Source organism: Salvelinus namaycush, chromosome 38 (genome assembly GCF_016432855.1).
Source record: "Salvelinus namaycush isolate Seneca chromosome 38, SaNama_1.0, whole genome shotgun sequence".
Classification (NCBI taxonomy): domain Eukaryota; kingdom Metazoa; phylum Chordata; class Actinopteri; order Salmoniformes; family Salmonidae; genus Salvelinus; species Salvelinus namaycush.
The window spans coordinates 9,819,914-9,842,305 of NC_052344.1; the positions used below are offsets into that span (position 1 = coordinate 9,819,914).

At 42.2% G+C, this 22,392-nt stretch overlaps 3 protein-coding genes across 4 annotated transcripts; all 3 read right to left on the reverse strand.

The window, feature by feature from the left end:
- Positions 1–3,779: 3,779 nt before the first annotated feature.
- LOC120032184 (F-box DNA helicase 1-like) lies at positions 3,780–8,336 on the reverse strand. The gene is made up of 5 exons (XM_038978163.1): positions 8,158–8,336; positions 8,007–8,082; positions 7,579–7,773; positions 7,282–7,358; positions 3,780–4,039 (listed from the first exon to the last, which is right to left on the reverse strand). The coding sequence occupies exons 2-5, from the start codon at positions 8,050–8,052 to the stop codon at positions 3,980–3,982; spliced, it is 378 nt and encodes a 125-aa protein (XP_038834091.1). The 5' UTR covers positions 8,053–8,082; positions 8,158–8,336; the 3' UTR covers positions 3,780–3,979.
- Positions 8,337–17,352: 9,016 nt separating this feature from the next.
- On the reverse strand, positions 17,353–18,354 carry LOC120032185 (F-box DNA helicase 1-like). Its single transcript, XM_038978164.1, has one exon. It carries the CDS (start codon positions 18,105–18,107, stop codon positions 17,643–17,645), a length of 465 nt encoding a protein of 154 aa, XP_038834092.1. The 5' UTR covers positions 18,108–18,354; the 3' UTR covers positions 17,353–17,642.
- A 754-nt stretch (positions 18,355–19,108) lies between these two features.
- On the reverse strand, positions 19,109–22,323 carry LOC120032183 (F-box DNA helicase 1-like). 2 transcript variants are annotated; one of them, XM_038978161.1, is made up of 4 exons: positions 20,721–22,323; positions 19,743–20,592; positions 19,572–19,639; positions 19,109–19,482 (listed from the first exon to the last, which is right to left on the reverse strand). In XM_038978161.1, the coding sequence occupies exons 2-4, from the start codon at positions 19,995–19,997 to the stop codon at positions 19,248–19,250; spliced, it is 558 nt and encodes a 185-aa protein (XP_038834089.1). In that variant the 5' UTR covers positions 19,998–20,592; positions 20,721–22,323; the 3' UTR covers positions 19,109–19,247. The 2 variants fall into 2 exon arrangements, with proteins under 2 accessions (XP_038834089.1, XP_038834090.1); XM_038978162.1 differs by having other exon boundaries at positions 19,568–19,639.
- Between the last annotated feature and the right edge of the window lie 69 nt (positions 22,324–22,392).

Genomic DNA, 22,392 nt, shown 5'->3' on the forward strand with positions numbered 1-22,392 from the left:
CCGTGGGACCTTATATAGACAGGTGTGTTCCTTTTACAATTCATGTCCTATCAATTGAATGTACCACAGGGGGACTCCAATCAAGTTGTAGAAACAGCTCAAGGATGAAAAATGGAAACAGGATGCACCTGAGCTCAATTTCGAGTCTCATAGCAAAGGGTCTGAATACTTCTGTAAAATAAGGTATTTATGTTTTTTATAAATTTGCAAAAATGTCTAAACCTGTTTTTTCTTTGTCATTATGGGGTATTGTGTAGATTGATGAGGGGAAAAAATTGTTTAATCCATTTTAGAATAAGTCTGTAACCTAAATCAAAAAATGTGGAATAAGTGAAGTGAATAATTTCCGAATGCACTGTATAACTTGGGTTACTATACAGATTTAACAATTGTTTTACTGTATCCATTACAAAGACCTTAGTAACCCAACTGCTGCTTTCTGTCCATGATAATGGTGACATCTATCAAAACACAACCAAGACCTTACTTTGTGAATTAAATGTTAGTAAATTAATTAATGTTATTATAAGACACAACATTGCACCGTGTATGAATCACTAAATTGTCTGTCACTCCCAAACAGAAGACATCTGCATTGGTACCAATTTATTTTTAAATGTATTAACTTATATTTCCTTGTATATACATTACCAGCCAAATATTTTCACACCTACTCATTCCAGGGTTTCTTTCTTTTTACTATATTGTAGAATAATAGTGAAGACATCAAAACTATGAAATAACACATATGGAATCATGTAGTAACCAAAAAAAGTGTTAATCAAATCAAAATATATTTTATATTTGAGATTCTTCAAAGTAGCTACCCTTTGCCTTGATGACAGCTTATCACACAAAAGTGTTAATCAAATCAAAATATATTTTATATTTGAGATTCTGAAAAGTAGCTACCCTTTGCCTTGATGACAGCTTATCACACAAAAGTGTTAATCAAATCAAAATATATTTTATATTTGAGATTCTGAAAAGTAGCTACCCTTTGCCTTGATGACAGCTTATCACACTCTTGGCATTCTCTCAACCAGCTTCATGAAGTAGTCACCTGGAATGCATTTCAATTAACAGGTGTACCTTGTTAAGTTACTTTGTGGAATTTATTTCCTTCTTAATCTGTCTGAGCCAATCCATTCTGTTGTGACATGGTAGGGTTGTTTAACTGGCCTTTTTTATCTTTCAGATACTGTGTATCTTTCAGATACAAAAGGCCCAACTGGCTGGAATAATTTACCTGTAGAAATCAGGGCATTAAAATTACAGTGAATTTAAGAAAGCCCTTTTTCAAATGTTAAGAACAAACTGCTAATATACAAATATGGTCACATAATGTTAGTTTTTTATTTGTATTATGTAAGTTGAGTGTTTTATTATTAGACAGTAGTTGCCGTATTATAGTTGCTTCGTTTTTTAATTTGGACACTTAATAAGATTTGTAGTTACATCCATGTACGTGCAAATGTGAGAAAATTACAGTTCGGGCTATATTTGTGTACAGTGCGAAGAGGTTGAAATTGTAAAATCGGGAAGATTGCACCTTTCCCTAATAAACATTTAGTGGTGCCAGTGGCTTCCTGCTTGTTTGTACAGTGTATTCTTGCACAAATATGATCACACTGGAACATACCAGACAACCTTGATTTAATGACAGGAGTTGGAATGTGCGTGATGATCTACTTTTTCTAACCTGCACTGTGAATGTTTCAATTATGTATTCAATATAAACAATTAAAATACAATAATGTGTGTGCTATTTGTTTGTCTATTGTTGTGACTTAGATGAAGATCAGATCAAATTTGATAACCAATTTATGCAGAAATCCAGGTAATTCCAAAGGGTTCACATACCTTTTCTTGCCACTGTATGTAGGTTTGTGTGACAGTCAGAATTCCCCAGACAGCCCCTATATCTTCCAGACGGTTTCTGTCTAAATATTAACTGTTCATTAGATCAATGGTACTTTGTTTCACTGGTCTGACAGTTCATTCTAGAGTGGTCAGGTTCTGGCAAGACCAAACGTGATGTTAAGGACATACGCATATAAACGCAACAATTTAAAAGATTTGACTGAGTTACAGTTCATATAAGGAAATCAGTCAATTTAAGTCAATTCATTAGGCCCTAATCTATGGATTTAATATGACTGGGAATACAGATATGCATCTGTTGGTCACAAATACCTTTAAAATAAAAAAGGTAGGGGCGTCGATCAGAAAACCAGTCAGTATCTGGTGTGACCAACATTTGCCTCATGCAGCGCAAGACATCTCCTTCGCATAGTTGATCAGGCTGTTGATTGTGGCCTGCGGAATGTTGACCCCCTCCTCTTCAATGACTGCGAAGTTGCTGGATATTGGCGGGAACTGAAACATTCTGTCGTACGTGTCGATCCAGAGCATCCCAAACATGCTCAATGGATGTCTGGTGAGTATGCAGGCCATGGAAGAACTGGGACATTTTTAGCTTTCAGGAATTGTGTACAGATCCTTGTGACATGGGGCCGTGCATTATCATGCTGAAACATGAGGTGATGGCGTTGGATGAATGGCACAACAATGGGCCTAAGGATCTCGTTACGGTATCTCTGTGCATTTAAATTGCCATCGAGAAAATGCAATTGTGTTCATTGTCCATTGCTTATGCCTGCCCATGCCATAACTCCACTGCCACCATGGGGCACTCTGTACACAACGTTGACATGAGTAAACCACTCGCCCACACGTCTGTTATCTGCCCGGTACAGTTGAAACCGGGATTCATCTGTGAAGAGCACACTTCTCCAGCATGCCAGTGGCCATCGAAGGTAAGCATTTTCACACTGAAGTCAGTTACAACGCCAAACTGCAGTCAGGTCAAGACCCTGGTGAGGACGACAAGCACACAGATGAGCTTCCTTCCCTGAGACGGTTTCTGACAGTTTGTTCAGAAATTCTTCAGTTGTGCAAACCCATTTTCATCAGCAATCCGGGTGTCTGGTCTCAGACGATCCCACAGGTGAAGAAGCCGGATGTGGAGATCCTGGGCTGGCGTGGTTACACGTGGTCTGTGGTTTTGAGGCCGGTTGGATGTACTGCCATGTTCTCTAAAACAACGTTGGAGGTTGCTTATGGCAGAGATATTAACATTAAATTCTGTCTGAACAGCTTCCAGTCAGCATGCCATTGAACGCTCCCTCAAAACTTGAGACATCTGTAGCATTTTGTTGTGAAGAAACTGCACATTTTAGAGTGGCCTTTTATTGTCCACAGCACAAGGTGCACCTGTGTAATGATCATGCTGTTTAATCAGCTTCTTGATATGCCATACTTGTCAGGTGGGTAGATTGGAGAAATGCTCAAGAGCATCAAAACAACTGCAGGCGACTGCCGAGTTACTGATCTACAAATCACCTTGCATCATAGATAACGACTCATTATTATGTGTAGATCTGTTACTCAGTCAATTTACCCATGATACATTGCAGGTTTTGATCCTCTCGAACACAGCCACAGGCCCCATCCCAAAAGGTACCTATTCCTTATATGGCAGTTTGTTGGCGGGTGTGAAGTCATCTTACTCCTTCCAAACACTAATACACTTTAAATTACATTCCAAACTAACCACAATTCATAAATACCTGTCTTTACCGTCTCCTTTAGAGTATTGGCATCTGTGCCTTCATGGAAACAATGGACATGACTTATGAGGATGCTTATGTTGTTAACCTCAAAGTACTCAGACTGAAGACACTGAAGACTGAAGACATCTGTTTATTTTTTACCCAATCAGCAAGGAACACACCTTTTGACTAACAGAGATCATGGGGGGCAGGTCTAGGCCAATCGTCATCAAGGGTACCACGTTGTCAGTGTCTCTAGGTTCTAGGAGATTGGCTGAGTAACTCTGTTCCACACTGTTACCCTCTGGTCCATAATTGGCTAGTTCAAATGCCTATTACACAGAGGTATTTTTTCCATAACAACATCAGTGGAGAGGTTCATGTTGAGTGTGTGTGTTCTCAGAACAGTTCAAGCAGCTATCCATCTACAACACACCGAGACAGAGAGTCAGTCAGTCACATACAGTGAGGGGGGAAAGTATTTGATTTTGTACGTTTGCCCACTGACAAAGAAATGATCCGTCTATAATTTTAATGGTAGGTTTATTTGAACAGTGAGAGACAGAATAACAACAACAAAATCCAGAAAAACGCATGTCAAAAATGTTATAAATTGATTTGCATTTTACTGAGGGAAATAAGTATTTGACCCCTCTGCAAAACATGACTTAGTACTTGGTGGCAAAACCCTTGTTGGCAATCACAGAGGTCAGACGTTTCTTGTAGTTGGCCACCAGGTTTGCACACATCTCAGGAGGGATTTTGTCCCACTCCTCTTTGCAGATCTTCTCCAAGTCATTAAGGTTTCGAGGCTGACGTTGGCATCTCGAACCTTCAGCTCCCTCCACAGATTTTCTATGGGATTAAGGTCTGGAGACTGGCTAGGCCACTCCAGGACCTTAATGTGCTTCTTCTTGAGCCACTCCTTTGTTGCCTTGGCCGTGTGTTCTGGGTCATTGTCATGCTGGAATACCCATCCACGACCCATTTTCAATGCCCTGGCTGAGGGAAGGAGGTTCTCACCCAAGATTTGACGGTACATGGCCCCGTCCATCGTCCCTTTGATGCGGTGAAGTTGTCCTGTCCCCTTAGCAGAAAAACACCCCCAAAGCATAATGTTTCCACCTCCATGTTTGACGGTGGGGATGGTGTTCTTGGGGTCCTAGGCAGCATTCCTCCTCCTCCAAACACGGCGAGTTGAGTTGATGCCAAAGAGCTCCATTTTGGTCTCATCTGACCACAACACTTTCACCCAGTTGTCCTCTGAATCATTCAGATGTTCATTGGCAAACTTCAGACGGGCATGTATATGTGCTTTCTTGAGCAGGGGGACCTTGCGGACGCGGCAGGATTTCAGTCCTTCACGGCGTAGTGTGTTACCAATTGTTTTCTTGGTGACTATGGTCCCAGCTGCCTTGAGATCATTGACAAGATCCTCCCGTGTAGTTATGGGCTGATTCCTCACCGTTCTCATGATCATTGCAGCTCCACGAGGTGAGATCTTGCATGGAGCCCCAGGCCGAGGGAGATTGACAGTTCTTTTGTGTTTCTTAATAATATAATAATAATAATCGCACCAACTGTTGTCACCTTCTCACCAAGCTGCTTGGCGATGGTCTTGTAGCTCATTTCAGCCTTGTGTAGGTCTACAATCTTGTCCCTGACATCCTTGGAGAGCTCTTTGGTCTTGGCCATGGTGAAGAGTTTGGAATCTGATTGATTGATTGTTTCTGTGGACAGGTGTCTTTTATACAGGTAACAAACTGAGATTAGGAGCATTCCCTTTAAGAGTGTGCTCCTAATCTCAGCTCGTTACCTGTATAAAAGACACTTGGGAGTCAGAAATCTTTCTGATTGAGAGGGGGTCAAATACTTATTTCCCTCATTAAAATGCAAATCAATTTATAACATTTTTGACATGTGTTTTTCTGGATTGTTTTGTTGTTATTCTGTCTCTCACTGTTCAATTAAACCTACCATTAAAATTATAGACTGATAATTTCTTTGTCAGTGGGCAAACGTACAAAATCAGCAGGGGATCAAATACTTTTTTCCCCTCACTGTACATACAAGCTTTGTGAATGAAAAGGAGTTCACCATCTCAACTACAATCAGCTGTATGTAATGAATCCCTTTTATGACTTAACATTTACCGCCTCAGCACAGCTCAGGCACACTAAATGTAACAGGGATAACATGATTTCCCAGTAAGTGCCCTCTGACCGACTGACTTGGTATTACAGTTGGCTAACAGGCCTGACTGGTTAGCTGTTCGCAGAATGTGGGCAATTTTTCTAGAACTCCTACACACACACCTATCTGAAATGAGCAGGTCTGGTTGAGAGACATTGCAAATCAGAATGTGGTATTGTGGCGGGGAGGAGGAAGCGGGGCCTTACGTATTTGAGTGGCAGCTTGCACATGGCGAGAGGCCAGTCGGGCATGATGTGGTTATGATACTCCCGCACGGAGCAGCGGCGGGGGGGTTAACTCTTGTCCTCAGGAGACAAAGCGTCTCAGAATAGGAGTGCTGATCTAGGATCAGTTTAGCATTTTAGCGCACAAGGAAAATAATGATATGGACAGGTGGACCTGGCCCTAGATCAGCACTCCTGCTCTGAGAAGCTTTTTGAACCTTGGTCCCATACTGTACGTGCTGTAGTGTTTCCTACTTTCCAATCACTGTCAAGCCATACACACAGAGGGTTGGCTAACAACACAGACTAGACCACCAGGCTATGGGAGGAGGCTTTCACAGAACACAAATTAAATTGGAACACATTCACTTGCACAGTGACGTGCTCATTTGCGTCACATAAATGCCACCCAAAGAGGAATGAGGCTTTCTCATAATTACATTACCACAACATCCTGCTTCAATGAACAGCTTGTACATTTCTCTGTGATCTGAGACGGTGTTTGAGAAAGAACACACATAAAAGAAAGAAAGAGACTGGGAATAGGAGAGAGGAAGTATATAGCTATATATATATATATATATATATATATATATATATATATATATATATATATATATATATAGCGAAGGAGTGTGTTAGAGAGTGATGGAGAGTATTATGGAGGGGTAGAGGGGGGTGGAGTGGAAGAATAGAGAGTGAGAGACAAGTGAAGAGGGATGGAGTGTAGTGGAGCGGGTCAGTGCCAGTGGAGGCTGCTGAGGGGAGGACGACTCATAATAATGGCCTAAATGGAATCAAACATGGTTTCCAGGTGTTTCATACCATTCAAATACACTCCATTCCAGCCATTATTATGAGCCGTCCTCCACTCACCAGCCTCCAGTGATCAGTGCTCTCACTCCAGCCAGTGTGAGGATGTTGGTGATGTTCTTGGTGATGACCAGAGAGCTCTTGGCCCGTGTCACCGCCACATACAGCAGGTTCCACTCATCGTCTGGGATGTCACCCCGAGGACGAGGGAGAAAACAGTGGAGTCAGCCACTAGCAAACATTGGTACTATAATCTGGACTGTAATACATTAACCAATGTTCTGATTGGGCGTAGGCCGTGGACCAATGCAAACAGTCCTTGGCCTTAGATAAGAGTTGGTATTTGGATAGGTTTGATTGCCTAATGATTGCACACACACACACACACCTCCTGAGCAGCTGGAAAGTCTGGGTAAGTTGTGGGCGGCACAGGGTACCTTAGCAAAATCATCAGTGATAACCACCGTGTCAAACTCCAGACCCTTTGACTTATGGACTGTCCCCAGGATAAAATCTGAGAGAGAAAAAGAGAAAGAGCAGGGGAGAGTTGAGACAAATGAGAAAGATCAGACTCTCAAATACATATACAGCAATTCATAACTCTGTGTGTGTGTGTGTGTGGTGGCATGTACTGTACTTGTGTGTATGTTTGTGTGTGTGTGCATGTGCAGTATGTACCTGTGTGTATGTGTGTCTATACAGTGTGTGTGTACAGTATGTAACTGTGTGTGTACCTGCGTGTTGGGCCTCTCTCTCTGTGCAGCCGTAGAGGCGTTCCACCAGCTCAGGGATGCGGCTGTTGTATTTCTCGACCATGGAGAGTTTGCCCTCCAACTCATGGTCTTCTGTGTTTTTAGCATAACTCTTCAGCCCAAAGTAGCCCCCCAGACTCTGCTGGGTGAACCTATGGATGAAGCTGTCCTTGATGACTAGAGAACAGAGAGAGAAGGGAGCATGTTTAAAAAGGGAGAGAGCTAGTTACACTGCAGGGTAGAGCTAAACCTATTGACACAAAAGACCCAACCAATAAAACAATGAGCATTGAGAGAGCCAAGGCAGGATACTGTCTAACCAAAAACAGATGTCACATAGGTACAACATACTAATTCACTTGTATTAGAATTGCAGAACTGAGGCAAGGGGCAGTGTGTGCACCACTCACCTCGAGAGCGGTTGTTTTCTGGCTGCATCAGAACCCAAATGCCCATGATTCTGTTCAGCCCACAATTCTTCACTCCCTGGAGTGGAAAATACATGTCTTACACAAGACCCAAACACATTGTGTGTGTGTGTGTGTGTGTGTGGACACTCACCCCTACGATGTGCAGCCTACAGCGGGGGTTGGCGTCGGTGAGTCAGACAGCTTGGTCGAACACAGAGGTGTTAGAGAAAGACAGTACTGCTAACTTGCCCCGGCCAGGACTCAACCCCAGGGGACACAGCAAGTCCACAGTCTTACCCTGCACACAGCCTGGGGATGGACACACACACACTAAAGGGCAGGTTGCACTATATATTTACACAAATCTAACAATGTAGATTGATGATATTCCATCTAAAACGGTCTTTATGCAAAAATGTATAAAAAAATGTTATACACACACACTATTTTCTCCATTTGAGTTACATTGATCAAAAACTCATACCAACAATATATTGCATATTTGATGTCAAGAATGGAACAGCCTGGTGGTGGCGGCAGTGAACTACAACCGCTGTTTACCGGTGTTGTGCCTTAAATCTCCCCCTGCCAGAATTCTCCCCCCCTTCGCGTTCCTCATTTCTGCGACTTCCTTGCTAGTTGAGATTTCTGCCCTTCACTCCGTTGTCAGTTTAGCCTACATTTCACTGATCTTAGTAGTTTTCGGTTTGGCTATTTGTTTTAAGTGTATGTGGCGGTTCTAGCTTGTATGGCACCCTGGGCGAACCCCCGTTCAGCTCCCGCCCCGTTGCGCCCCCGGCAAGATGCCGCCAAGGGCGGCTGCCCATGTCGCCCGTACCTCTATGTTTAATAACGCACATACATTAATTATTAATTTCGGTTGTCTATCCTGACGTCCAGTTTGTTCTATAGAAAGTATTTGACTCTAGCCACAAAATTAAGGAAATTGGAAGGGGGGGGCAGAATTCTGTCGGGGGAGATTTTCGGCACAACCCCGGCATACATGTTTGGTCGAAATGCGAGAAGATGGGAATAAAACACTTCGTGAGGATAGTACGGCGGGTAGACTGGGCCAGAGAAACACCTGGCGCTTCTGTCATATCCGGGACTCAATTTCCCCCTAAACGATTGCTACCAACAGTGGAAGAGTGATAAAAAAACGATGCTTGCCAGCTAAGTGCACCGGGCCATGCAAAACGAACTGGCCCACTTACACGAATCTAAGTCGGAAGTTTACATACACCTTAGCCAAATACATTTAAACTCAGTTTGTCACAATTCCTGACATTTAATCCTAGTAAAAAAGTCCCTGTCTTAGTTCAGTTAGGATCACCACTTTATTTTAAGAACGTGAAATGTCAGAATAATAGTAGAGAATTATTTATTTCAGCTTTTATTTCTTTCATCACATTCCTAGTGGGTCAGAAGTTTACATACACTCAATTAGTATTTGGTAGCACTGCCTTTAAATTGTTTAACTTGGGTCAAACATTTCGGGTAGCCTTCCACAAACTTCCTACAATAAGTTGGGTGAATTTTGACCCATTCCTCCTGACAGAGCTGGTGTCAGGTTTGTAGGCCTTCTTGCTCACACACGCTTTTTCAGTTCTGCCCACAAATTTTCTATAGGATGAGGTCAGGGCTGGCCACTCCAATACCTTGACTTTGTTGTCCTTAAGCCATTTTGCAACAACTTTGGAAGTATACTTGGGGTCATTGTCCATTTGAAAGACCCATTTGCGACCAAGCTTTAACTTCCTGACTGATGTCTTGAGATGTTGCTTCAATATATCCACATAATTTTCCTACCTCATGATGCCATCTATTTTGTGAAGTGCACCAGTCCCTCCTGCAGCAAAGCACCCCACAACATGATGCTGCCACCCCCGTGCTTCACGGTTGGGATGGTTTTCTTCGGCTTGCAAGCATCCCCCTTTTTCCTCCAAACATAACGATGGTCATAATGGCCAAACAGTTATATTTTTGTTTCATCAGACCAGAGGACATTTCTCCAAAAAGTACAATCTTTGTCCCCATGTGCAGTTGCAAACCGTAGTCTGGCTTTTTTATGGCGGTTTTGGAGCAGTGGCTTCTTCCTTGCTGAGTGGCCTTTCAGGTTATATCGATATAGGACTCATTTTACTGTTGATATAGATACTTTTGTACCCGTTTCCTCTAGCATCTTCACAAGGTCCTTTGCTGTTGTTCTGGGATTGATTTGCACTTTTCGCACCAAAGTACGTTCATCTCTAGGAGACAGAGCGCGTCTCCTTCCTGAGCGGTATGACGGCTGCGTGGTCCCATGGTGTTTATACTTGCGTACTATTGTTTGTACAGATGAACGTGGTACCTTCAGGCATTTGGAAATTGCTCCCAAGGATGAACCAGGTCTACAATTTTTTTCCTGAGGTCTTGGCTGATTTCTTATGATTTTCCCATGATGTCAAGCAAGAGGCACTGAGTTTGAAGGTAGGCCTTGAAATACATCCACAGGTACACCTCCAATTGACTCAAATTATGTCAATAAGCCTATCAGAAGCTTCTAAAGCCATGACATAATTTTCTGGAATTTTCCAAGTTGCACACATAGACAACTGACACCCACGAAGCATCGCTACCCACCACGCCACAAAAGCCGCGGCCCTTGCAGAGCAAGGGGAACAACTACTTCAAGGTCTCAACGCTATTTAGAGCGCACCACCGCCAACTAGCTAGCCATTTCACATCGGTTACATATAGACGTTCAATATCTATTGTGATGGTAAAGGTTTATCTTGATTTTGTTCAACAGTAGGATAAATACTGATGTGCTGAACTGCTTATATGTGATGTGTTTCAAGGCTGCTCGTGGTTAGCTGGTCAGGGAAATCAGGGATATAAAAGGAGCTATGCTAAAAGCCTGGGAGCTGTATAAGTGGTTACATTACCCCACAAAAAAATGTATCACAATAGGACTCATCCGTATGATGTCGGTCTTCACCGTCTTATGTGAACAGTGGCTTCACACCTACTCGTGTAGTGCTCCCCTTTAGGTCACTTTTCCGACATATCTTCTGTCAAGTAAAATATACAATTCTCAAAAAATACAAATGTAACGTGATATGTTGTATTGGGACTTTGTTTGAAGGATGAAACAAATCAGAATGTTTAATAGCAACTTAATTCTGCAATCTTCCCTTTAAAGCAAACGGATCTAAACAGAACCAAATGAACAAAATAAGAACACAGTAGTCATGGAACACCATGGATATTTTACAGGCATGTTTACATCATTCAGAAAATCTACTTTAGACCTAGCAATATGAAGTAGGTGCACGAAGTCAACATAGTGGGTCACTTTCAGCGACAACTTAGAGCGAAAAAGCGCGAAGCTAAACCCCTTTGTTTTGGTCCCATACCTACCAGGCTCTAAGAACACAAATTGAACCCATGCGAAGATGCTGTGTGTGAAGGTGTGAGCGCGAACTCTTGCATCTTACGTAACGCAACGTAATTTTGCTGAGTCAACCTTTAAAAAGGTCCAATGTAGCCGTTCTCATTTCAAGTAATTTCTGGGTAACAATTAGGTCCTTACTATAATAGTTTTACATTAAAATGGTCACGAAGAAACAAATACCTTTTTAGCAAAAAAAAATATTTTTCAAGCAAGAATGTTGCTGTCCGAGTTGGGAGGGAAGGGCACCAAAGCGGTGCATTAATTAACCAGTGTGGATCAATCCCCGAGCAGAGGGGTCTAATGGTAGGGATATGTCATCTGAAAACTAGCTGTTTTTAGCCGAGAGGTTTGGAACTCTATTTGTTATTATATTCATGTATCCCGCCTGGTGATGTTACCAGGCAAGCCAAAACTCCACCCGGGAAAGTGACGTTATCAACAAAAATCACAGAAGCAATCTTTCCCCATTTGAAACCAGTGCAGCCAAACCTGAATTCAAGCAATAAGGACACACAGTTTAAATTTGGATTATAGCTCCTGTCCAAACGTTGTGAATCAGTTTATTAGGTACACCACCCCGTTCATGAAAATGGTTTGCTCCTACAGACAGTGAGATGAGTTGCCTTGGCTTGCGACATAAAATAGGCAGACAGTCATTGCGGCATTCAGTTACTGTTCGATTGAACGTTAGAATGTGCAAAACGAGTGACCTAAGAGACTGAGCGTGGTATGATCGTTGGTGCCAGGTGTGCCAGTTCCAGTATCTCAGAAACAAGAAGTGGCTTTTGTGGGCACGCAATCACCAACAGTGGACAATTGAGGAGTGGAAAAACATCACCTGGTCTGACGAATCCAGGTTCCTGTTGTGTCACGCTGATGGCTGAGTCAGGATTTGGCGTAAGCAGCATGTGTCCATGGCCCCATAGTGCCTGGTATCAACAGTACAGGTTGGTGGCGGTGGTATAATGGTGTGGGTAATGTTTTCCTTGCTCACGTTAGGTCCTTGATACCAAGTGAGCAATGTTTCCACCCCCCAGAGAATTCAGGATGTTCTGGAGGCAAAGGGGGGTCTGACCAGGTATTAGATGGGTGTACCAAATAAACTAGCTACTAAGTGTATATTCATGTCATAGTCACCAGTCAACTACATTACACTCAAAAGTTACTTAAACTTCAACCAGTGAATGCTAGCGATGGCTAGCTATTCTACCAGTCTGTATTAATGAGTTTTAGCATGCTAATAGAACACTTTTTTATATTTTGAACGGGTATGCAGTAGGTTGATAACGATATCACCAAAGCATGTTGCATTGGACATTTCAAACAACATTCCCAGCTAATGAGAAAACAGACATGGTATTTCATTTAAGAGAATGAACAAGATTGGACGAGGCAACCTTGAGGATAATTTGAATGGGTGCCAATGGCAGATTGAGGAATCTTTTAATCAGTATCTCAGTACGACCAAATTTAACGTAGTGGGCCAGGAAACCAACGTTAACGTAGTGGGCCAGGAAACCAACGTTAATAATGTAGTGGGCCAGGAAACCAACGTTAACGTAGTGGGCCAGGAAACCAACGTTAATAATGTAGTGGGCCAGGAAACCAACGTTAACGTAGTGGGCCAGGAAACCAACATTAATGTAGTGGGCCAGGAAATAACACTGATTTTTTTAAATTGCCACTTTTACAGTGTTGGCTGTAAAATATAAGCTGTTGTACAATATGATACAAAACACAGGAAAAAAGGATTTGACTGCACCAGGCCTTTAACTGTCATTAGAGTCCTGTGTTCCTTCACTCACCATCTACTGCATCTTGCCATCTTGATGTAATTAAATGTATCACTAGCCACTTTAAACAACGACACTTTATATAATGTTTTCATACCCTACATTACTCATCTCATATTGATATAATAGAAATTCATATGATTTATATGTTTAAATTAATGGTAAGATAATGACTAAATTATTTATGTTTAAGGTAATGTTAAGATAATGACTAAAAGTATTCTACCCTGTCACTGTATAATGGAGTGAAATGTATTTTAATCATAAGACTAGAATTCTTTAATGTGTGTGCATAGGACAAGTTAATTTAGTTTAGTTTATTAATTCGACCATTTAAAAAAAACAAGCACACATAAAACTTAAAAGTCATACATGCACATGAATAAAATCATCGAGGATAACACACAATAAAGTCTGGGACTTATTTCCATTGTGGTCCTCTTGAGACAAGATGGCTATACAAGATCGAACACAGTACGGCAGTGAAATAATAAAACAAAAACATAAAAGAAGAACATCTATCCCATCATTCCAGTTACATCATAGGGGTTATTCATATGGGCACAGAGGACATCAAACATATTTTTATTTTATTTTTAAAACTGTCCAGAGAGGACATTGTTTTAATAGGCAGAGGCAACTCATTCCATTCTGAGGCTCCAGTATACAAGAAAGTACCTTTCCCAGCATTACTCCTGGACCTATATAAGAACACATCAGCAACACCTGATCTGGTGCTGTGATTGTGTGCATCCCTAACACGAGGAAAGTAATCACTTAAATATCTGGGCGCAGGACCATAAATACTCCTGTAAACCAAACCTAGTCTAATCTGGGACACCCTAGCCTCAACAGGCAGCCAGTTCAGTTCCTGAAAGCAGCTCCTGCCTATGTGAGTACGTGGACTCATCTTCAAAACTACCCTGATCAACTTATTCTGGGCTATCTGGAGCTTCCCCTTCATAAGTTTAGATAAGCCCCCAAACCAGGAAGTACTAGCATAGTCAAAATGGCATTGAATGAGGGCAGTAGCTAGCACTTTCATGGAGTCCTTATCAAGCAGCTTGGACTTTCTAGCTAAAAACGTAATCCTGGCATTAACCTTCCCTAGCACCTTATTGGCCATGCTCACACCTCCCAAGCTTCCATCAAGGATACATCCCAAGTAGCTAACAGAGGTTTTAGTAGTCAGCACCTCACCCCCTAACTCCACTCTGATTTCAGACAACCTACACAATTTAGGTGTGGATCCAAAAATAATTGCTTCAGTTTTCCCTAAGTGCAGAGCTAACTTATTATCTCCATGCCATTTGCTAATGTTAGTAAGCTCTGTGCTAAGTATGCTCTCCAACATAGTTTTACTTTTGTGAGACACCAGAAGTGTAGAGTCATCCGCATAAAGAAAAAGACGGCAAGAACAAGCATCTTTCATATCATTAATATACAATAAAAACAGCAGAGGCCCAAGCACGCTCCCCTGCGGAACGCCACAACTCATTGGTTTTGCCTGAGACAGTGAACCATTAACCTCTACTACTCGCTCCCTTCCTGATGAATAGGACTTTACCCAGCCTAGAGGGATACTGCTTAACCCCAGTGCCTCCAGTTTGAAGATTAGGAGACAGTGGTTAACTGTATCAAAGGCCTTCTGTAGGTCAAGCAGTACCATTCCACACAGATTTCCCTCATCAATCTCTTTCTTGATGAAGTCAGTCAAGTAAAGTAGACATGAATCAGTAGAATATGTTTTTCTAAAACCCGACTGAAAATCATACATTAGACCCTGTTTGTTAACATATTCATACATTTGCTCATGTACAATTCTCTCCAGGATCTTTGACACAGAGGATAGATACAGGCCTATAATTCCCAGGGTCAGACTTTATCCCCTTCTTATACAGAGGTATAACTTTAGCTTGTTTCATGTCCCTGGGAAAGGTGCCTTGTTCAAGAGAGAGATTAACAATATGTGTAATACTCGGGACAATTTGCTCAACAGAATCTATTAGAAACCTTGCAGGAATATTATCCAGGCCTGTGGCTTTGGAGCATTTAAGCTCTGCCAGCATACTGACTATTTTGGCTGTTGCTACCTTTGCAAAAGAAAAAGAGTTTGGCTGAACCCCTAACTCTACATAATACTTCTTGACTTGGTTGCTTCCATACAAACCAGAACTGGTGGGCAGCTTGCTAACCAGCTTGCTGGCAACAGAAGTAAAAAAAGAGTTGAATTCATTGGCAATCTCTGCCTTTTCATATACCATCTCCCCTTTGATGTTCAGTCCAATACTGTTTAGTTTGTTTTTGGTAGTACTACTACAGCCTAGTTCCTTAAATGATTTCCAAAGCTTTTTAGGGTCATTTTTGTTTTCAATTATTTTCTCAGCAAAGTAACCCCTCTTAGCTTCATCCATCCTGCTCTGTGCTTCATTTCTGGGATGTTTATATAGGACAAAATCATCCTGCTCTTGAGAGTTCTTACATTTCTTAAAGGCCTTATTCCTTGCTTGGATAGATTCTAGAATCTCATGATTAAACCAAAGGCTAGATCTCTGCTTTACCCTGACCCGTCTAATGGGAGCCATCACATTCACCACATCAAGGAATCTACATTTAAAGGCTTCCAAGGCACTGTCTACCCCTACACTATCTAGCACAGGTGACCAGTCAATTTTACCCTCTTCCTCCCTAAACTTTTCTACACAGTATTTTTTGAGTCCTCTGATTCTAACGGTTTTGTGACACTTAAATATATCTTTAAAAATCCTCCTTGTGCAAAATGTAATAAAATGATCACTGATTCCATAGACTATTACTCCACTCTGCGATATTTTAGATTTATCAGACACCAATATTAAGTCAATTGTACTTTGCACTGTTTCACATATCCTGGTGGGATCTTTTATAATTTGGGTCAGAGCAAGTGATCTACAAAAGTGCATAAATACATTGTGGGTTGGGCTATTCTTTTCGCAGACATCAGTATTGAAAACCCCTAACAAAATTATTTCCTTCAACAGCGAATCATTACAGTTTGACAACACAATTTCAAGACCTTCATAGAATGCATTCTGCTTGGGCGGCCTATAACACACCCCCAACAAAATCGGCTTGGTTTTGGGAAGGCAGATATCCAGCCAGACAATCTACAGATCAGCGTTTAAATCTGATCTGACGTTAAAAGCAATGTCTGATCTTACAAACGCACATATTCCCCCACCGTTCCGATTCCGATCCTTCCTGACAACAGAGTAATTACTTATCTCAATTTTTGAGTCACAAACAGATGAATCCAACCATGTCTCAGTAAAACATAAGACACCCATCTCTGATTTGCAAACCAACAGGCGTATCTCATCAATCTTCGGTAGTAGGCTTCGGACGTTTAAGTGCACAAAATGTAAGCCCTTCTTCCCAAAGGCCTCATTGAATTCTCGATCCACTTATAACTCGCCTCCCACTGCACTGCCATCTTCCCACTGCCCTGCCTCCTTTCCTGTTAAGACTTTGCCATTTAGCAGTATAGGCGAGACAGTGTGTACATAGGAAAAAAGGAACTGTTAACAGACAAGGAACTGTGGCAGACAACTTGTGACCACTGTGAAACTGATAACAGGAAAAGAGGTCTCCCCAACCAGGGAGGGGAGAAACCGTTAGATTTGCAGTAAATTGTGTAACATGTGGCAGGATATGATAAGCAATGAATGTGTAGGAGAAGACTGGTAAATAGTATTGATAGTGTTAGGAGAAGAGGGGCATTGATGACCAAATGTGAGGTATATAACCAAATGTGCATTGTATGATTTTTAGAGCTCTCGTGAATAAACTTTCTGATTATTGTAAGCTGTGACTCGGGTCTGTTTCATTCAACTAGAATCTTACAAACTCTGGGTTTGCAGACTGAGTAGTTTAATTGAAGTTCAGTTTAAGAACATTGAGAACAAAATTCTCGTAACACATATGTATATACTGTACTCTATACCATCTACTGCATCTTGCCTATGCCGTTCGGCCATCACTCATTCATATATTTTTTTGTACCTATTCTTATTCATTCCTTTACACTTGTGTGTATAAGGTAGTTGTTGTGAAATTGTTAGGTTAGATTACTTGTTAGATATTACTGCATGGTCGGAACTAGAAGCACAAGCATTTTCGCTACACTCGCATTAACATCTGCTAACCATATGTATGTGACAAATAAGATTTGATTTGTTTTCCTCCTACCAGAATCTTCTACACTTTCTTACACACTTGGAGAATCGTGGCTCCAATGTAGGCAATCTCTGAACCAAACCAAAAGCTCTGAGAAGAGAAAGTGTGTGTTTTCGAGAAGTGTGTCTTTTCTGGTGTGTGAATGTGTGTGTTGGATGTTTCTTTGGGAGGAGAGGTTTTTGGGTATAACACTTACCCTTGTTGCATTGCAGTTGCATGTGTGGTTGCATTGCATGTGTGTTTCTGTACGTGGTTGCGGGTGATGTGTGTGTCGGCCAAGGCCATGTAGGCATTGAGGGTCAGGGTGACCACCTTGACGTTGACGAAGCCCCCGCTGCCCTTAGGCAGCACCCAGGCCACAGAGAAGGGCTTCACGTTACTAGACAACTTCTTCAACTCCTGGTAACTGGGAGAGAGGGGAAAGGGACCTGAACATGGCCAACTGGATGACTGATTGAACTGATTGAATGGCTTTACTGACAGACTGACGACAACCAGACATATGGAACAAAACTGTTCTAGACATACGGACAGAAACTGGTCTAGACCGACAGACAAGCAGACGGCCCCGAAAGCCATGGAGTGGACCGTCCTGCAGTCCACGTTGCTGGGGAAACAGCGCTGGGCCTGGGTGGCCACAGACTTGTTGAAGGCCATGTGGAGGTGTGGCCTCTGCTGAGCGTACCAAATTAGGGTGGTGGTCTTCCCTGTGACTGGAACACAGCAACAACATTTAACCCCTACACTACTTCACAGCAGGAACATTCACACATAGGGCACAATCAACAGCTCACAATGTGGGCTTTTTTGTGAAGTGGGGTGGACCATTTGTGTGTGTGTGGATCCACTTGAACTACTCTACAAAGGAGCTGATCGTGGACTACAGGAAAAGGCGGGCCGAACAGGCCCCCATTAACATCGACGAGGCTGTAGTGGAGCGGGTCGAGAGTCTCAAGTTTCTTGGTGTCTACATCACCAACGAGTTATCATGGTTCAAACATACCAAGACAGTCATGAAGAGGGCATGAGAAAACCTTTTCCCCCTCAGGAGACTGAAAAGATTTGGCATGGGTCCCCAGATTCTCTAGGTTCTACTATCGAGAGCATCCTGACCGGTTGCATCACCGCCTGGTATGGCAACTGCTCAGCATCTGACCGCGAGGCGCTACAGAGGGTAGTGCGAACGGCCCAGTACATCACTGGGGCCAAGCTTCCTGCCATACAGGACCTATATAATAGGCGGTGTCAGAGGAAAGCCCATAAAATTGTCAGAGACTCCAGTCACCCAAGTTATAGACTGTTTTCTCTGATACCGCACAGCAAGCGGTACTGGAGCGCCAAGTCTAGGACCAAAAGGCTCCTCAACAGCTTCTACCCCCAAGCCATTAGACTACTGAACAATTCATAAAAATCGCCACCAGACAATTTACATTGACACCCCCCCCCCCGAACACTGCTGCTATTCGCTGTTTGTTTGTTACCTATGCGTAGTCACTTCACCCCCACCTACATGTACAGATTACCTCAACTAACCTGTACCCCCGCACACTGACTCGGTACCGGTGCCCCCTGTATATTGCCTCATTGATATTCTTATTGTATTACTTTTTATTATTACTTTTTATTTTAGCCTACTTGGTAAATATTTTCTTCTTCTTGAACTGCACTGTTGGTTAAGGGCTTGTAAGTAAGCATTTCACAGTAAAGTCTACACTTGTTGTATTCGGTGCATGTGACAAAGTTTGATTTGACAATTGTCACGATATAGAAAGAGTATCCTCATCCTAAACTGATGAATCACAGACTGAGCTGAACTGACAGGGAGAGGGTGCCCTCTAGCGACAATTCAGAGAATGCTAGCAAAAGTACCAACTCTATATCTAACTTGTTTTCTGTAAAAACACAGCTGTGGCATGATGTTGGTAGTAGCGGTCTGGCGGTACCGGCGAAGGCCATGATCTTGACCACGTGGTCTCTATGGATGTCGTGGTTGAGGATCTGCTGTTTGTGGGTCACCTGAACCTGGACTCTCCTGGGAGAAAGAGGACTGGGCATGAGACTCGGGTTATGACTGATTCATTCAAAATACTTCCTTCCAGAAAGATATCAGTCCTCACCCACTCTGATTGGTTATTGCTGTGGGCAGGGCGTTCTCCATCAGGTGAAGGACGTAGAAGATGTAGTGCCACCTGGAGTGAAGGAAGGAGAACAGAGGTGGAGAGAGAACGTCAATGTCCGCCTGTCTATCCATCTGTTTGTACATTTCCATCTCTATATAACTTCCATCTTTACCTGTTTCTGATGTTGATGTCGTTCCTCCTCATGGCGAGCAGCATGGTTGCCATGGCGCTGAGGTACTCTGTGATGGCGCTGGCTGAAGGGAGCGCCATCACAGAGTACGTGTGGGGCTACGTACCCCCTCGATACCCTCCATTTTTTGGGAGTCTGTTTTAATGCAGGCCTCAGACGAGGGAACAGACGATGTGTCCTCACACTCTGTAACACTGCCCCAGGCTTCACCCTCTGACTGGGCTTATACTGGGCCATGAACCTGGAAAATAAAAATAAAAAACACACACACACACACAGAATAGATCAGAAATGGCCCAAAGGAACAGTTTAAAGTAAAGAGTCCTTACTCGACTATATGGAGGAAGCTCTCCTGGTTATTCTTTATGATTCTATGGGTTTCCAGGATGACGTTGATCTCCTTCACGGCGTCAGTCTCCTTCTTCGTGTAGCGGTAATGCAGCTTCTTCCAGGGCACAAACTACACACAGGGCCCAAAGACATCCCAAGAGGCCGTAGAGGGCGTCAGGCAGGGCCTCCACCTCCTCCTCATGGTGATTCATAAAGGCTGGGGCTGGATCTGACCAACAGCGCTCAAACTCCTTGTCGTCCCCAAACATGTCCGTTGTCAGCCCCTCCAGATAGTCCACCTTCTCATCCTCAGGTTCCTCCTTCATAGGGGTGGCTAGTGCCTCCTCAGTCTCCATTTAGGGGATGAGCTCTTCATTGAGTCCCTCGGTTTTATGGAACCTGAACCCTGGGACAGGGCTGCTTTCTGAGGACTGAACACCCTGACCACACCGTTCACAGGGGAAAAACTGAGTGATCCCCTGCTGCTGGTCATCACTCGCATCTGAGATCCAGGGAAACGAGAAGAGGGAGCAAAGGGAGGGGATGACAAGGTAAATGATATGTGTACAAAATGTTACATCACTTCAGGTCTCAAGAGTAAAAAAACTATAATACACAAATGTACAGTACCTCTCTCTTTGTGGGTGTTCTGGGGTACAACCCCCGGGTTGGGGTATGAATTGCTGTGCCTGAGAGTGACAGAGTGGGGCAGTGTGAGGTGTTGGCTGCCCTCTGGTCTCCTACTAATTTCACGAAACTCGTCTAAGCTCAAGTGCCTTCGCTTGGCTTTTCCTGAAACATCACCAGGGCTGTGAGTACATCTCTACATCAATGCTACACTCTCACACACAACTTCATGACACCAGTCCTGTGTTTTGGGTCAGTACTGAGGTAAATGCGTACCGATTAACGTACAGTTAAGTTTACAGATGGGTGACATGCATTAGCAAGTTACAGTAGTTGGCTAGCTAGCAATGGCCATTTACCATCCTCACCCAAGCAGCATTACATTTAGTGGACGACTCCATCATGTTGTTTCAAGAACACCTGCTGATGTCCAAAAATACAAAAACAAGTCTTTAATTTTCCAGAACTGGTTTGACAACATTATTTGGGTTAAACAATTATTGAATAATGATGGACAACTATATGATTATCCAGAATTTATGAGAACACACAATGTTACATTCACTCCTAAGGAGTATCAAATTGTTGTTAGAGCTATCCCTAAAGGTGCTATTCTTCTTGTAGGAGAATACAACAACACTCCAAGTGCAACTGTTGAGGATTTTGTAGCCTCAATACAACTAGAAGGAATTTACATTTTAAACTATAAATGTAATAACATGTATATAAGGAAACTATGTCAATATGTTACTATTCCCTCTGCTAAAATGTACTGGAATGCAGCCCTAGGACAAGTGAACTGGAACAAAGTTTCGTTGTTGTCTGGTAAATATTGTATATCTAATAAGGTGAAAGAAGTATCATACAAACTTATTCATAGAATCTATCCTGTAAAGACCTTTATTATACACAGATTTAAAATAGCTATTGATAACAAATGTGTATTTTGTGGTTGTGACCCAAAAACTCTTGACCATTTATTTTGGGACTGTTCTTATGTCAGAAGACTTTGGAGTGAGTTAATTTTATTTGAAAAGAAACGACTTAATATTAATCTGAGAGACTATGATATTATGTTTTATTTTGATCCAAATGATATGGACCCTGATTTAACTTCCATTGTTAATTTGTTTATCTTTCACGGAAGATTCTTTATCCATAAAATGAAGTGGGCAGAGAACAAACCCCTTTTCACATTATTTAAGATAGAATTTCAGTTCTATCAGAAATGTAAAAACAAAAAAGCAATACGCACCATAAAAGTATTTAACAAATTGAAATTGAAAATGAATATTGATATGTAATACACCTGTCTGTAAGGTTTATGTACTCTTGTTTGTATATTTCTGTATTGGTGGTGTTCATAATAAAAATTATTTAAAAAAAACCCTGCTCATGTCCAATCATTCGTTTCCTGCTTTAAAAAAAAAAATTGGTTCTCTAAATGTTAGCGTATATGCTACATGCTAGCGTGAGCACCCAAACAACTCTAGCCCGCAATTTCGCTTGTGGATTTAGCTGGAAGACATTCACCTTTTTAAATACTATTGAATATTACTGATATAATGTCTAGCATTCGTTGTTGTTGATAACACAGCAAAGCTAAGCGTTTATTGGCTACTTCTTCTTTGGTGAATTTACTTAGGATCAAGTTCAATGTGTTTTTGCTTGTACA

What these genes read in the sequence shown, in the direction of transcription:
- LOC120032184 (XM_038978163.1), bottom strand. Translation starts at nt 8,052, where the DNA reads ATGGGCATTTGGGTTCTGATGCAGCCAGAAAACAACCGCTCTCGAG. An exon ending in AGAAAACAACCGCTCTCGAG is followed by an intron (nt 7,774 to 8,006) that starts GTGAGTGGTGCA and finishes TCTGTTCTCTAG; the next exon opens with TCATCAAGGACAGCTTCATC. An exon ending in GAGAGAGGCCCAACACGCAG is followed by an intron (nt 7,359 to 7,578) that starts GTACACACACAG and finishes TTTCTCTCTCAG; the next exon opens with ATTTTATCCTGGGGACAGTC.
- LOC120032185 (XM_038978164.1), bottom strand. Translation starts at nt 18,107, where the DNA reads ATGGCCTTCAACAAGTCTGTGGCCACCCAGGCCCAGCGCTGTTTCCCC.
- LOC120032183 (XM_038978161.1), bottom strand. Translation starts at nt 19,997, where the DNA reads ATGGCCCAGTATAAGCCCAGTCAGAGGGTGAAGCCTGGGGCAGTGTTA. An exon ending in GACATCAACATCAGAAACAG is followed by an intron (nt 19,640 to 19,742) that starts GTAAAGATGGAA and finishes CCTTCACTCCAG; the next exon opens with GTGGCACTACATCTTCTACG. An exon ending in CACAGCAATAACCAATCAGA is followed by an intron (nt 19,483 to 19,571) that starts GTGGGTGAGGAC and finishes TCTTTCTCCCAG; the next exon opens with GAGAGTCCAGGTTCAGGTGA.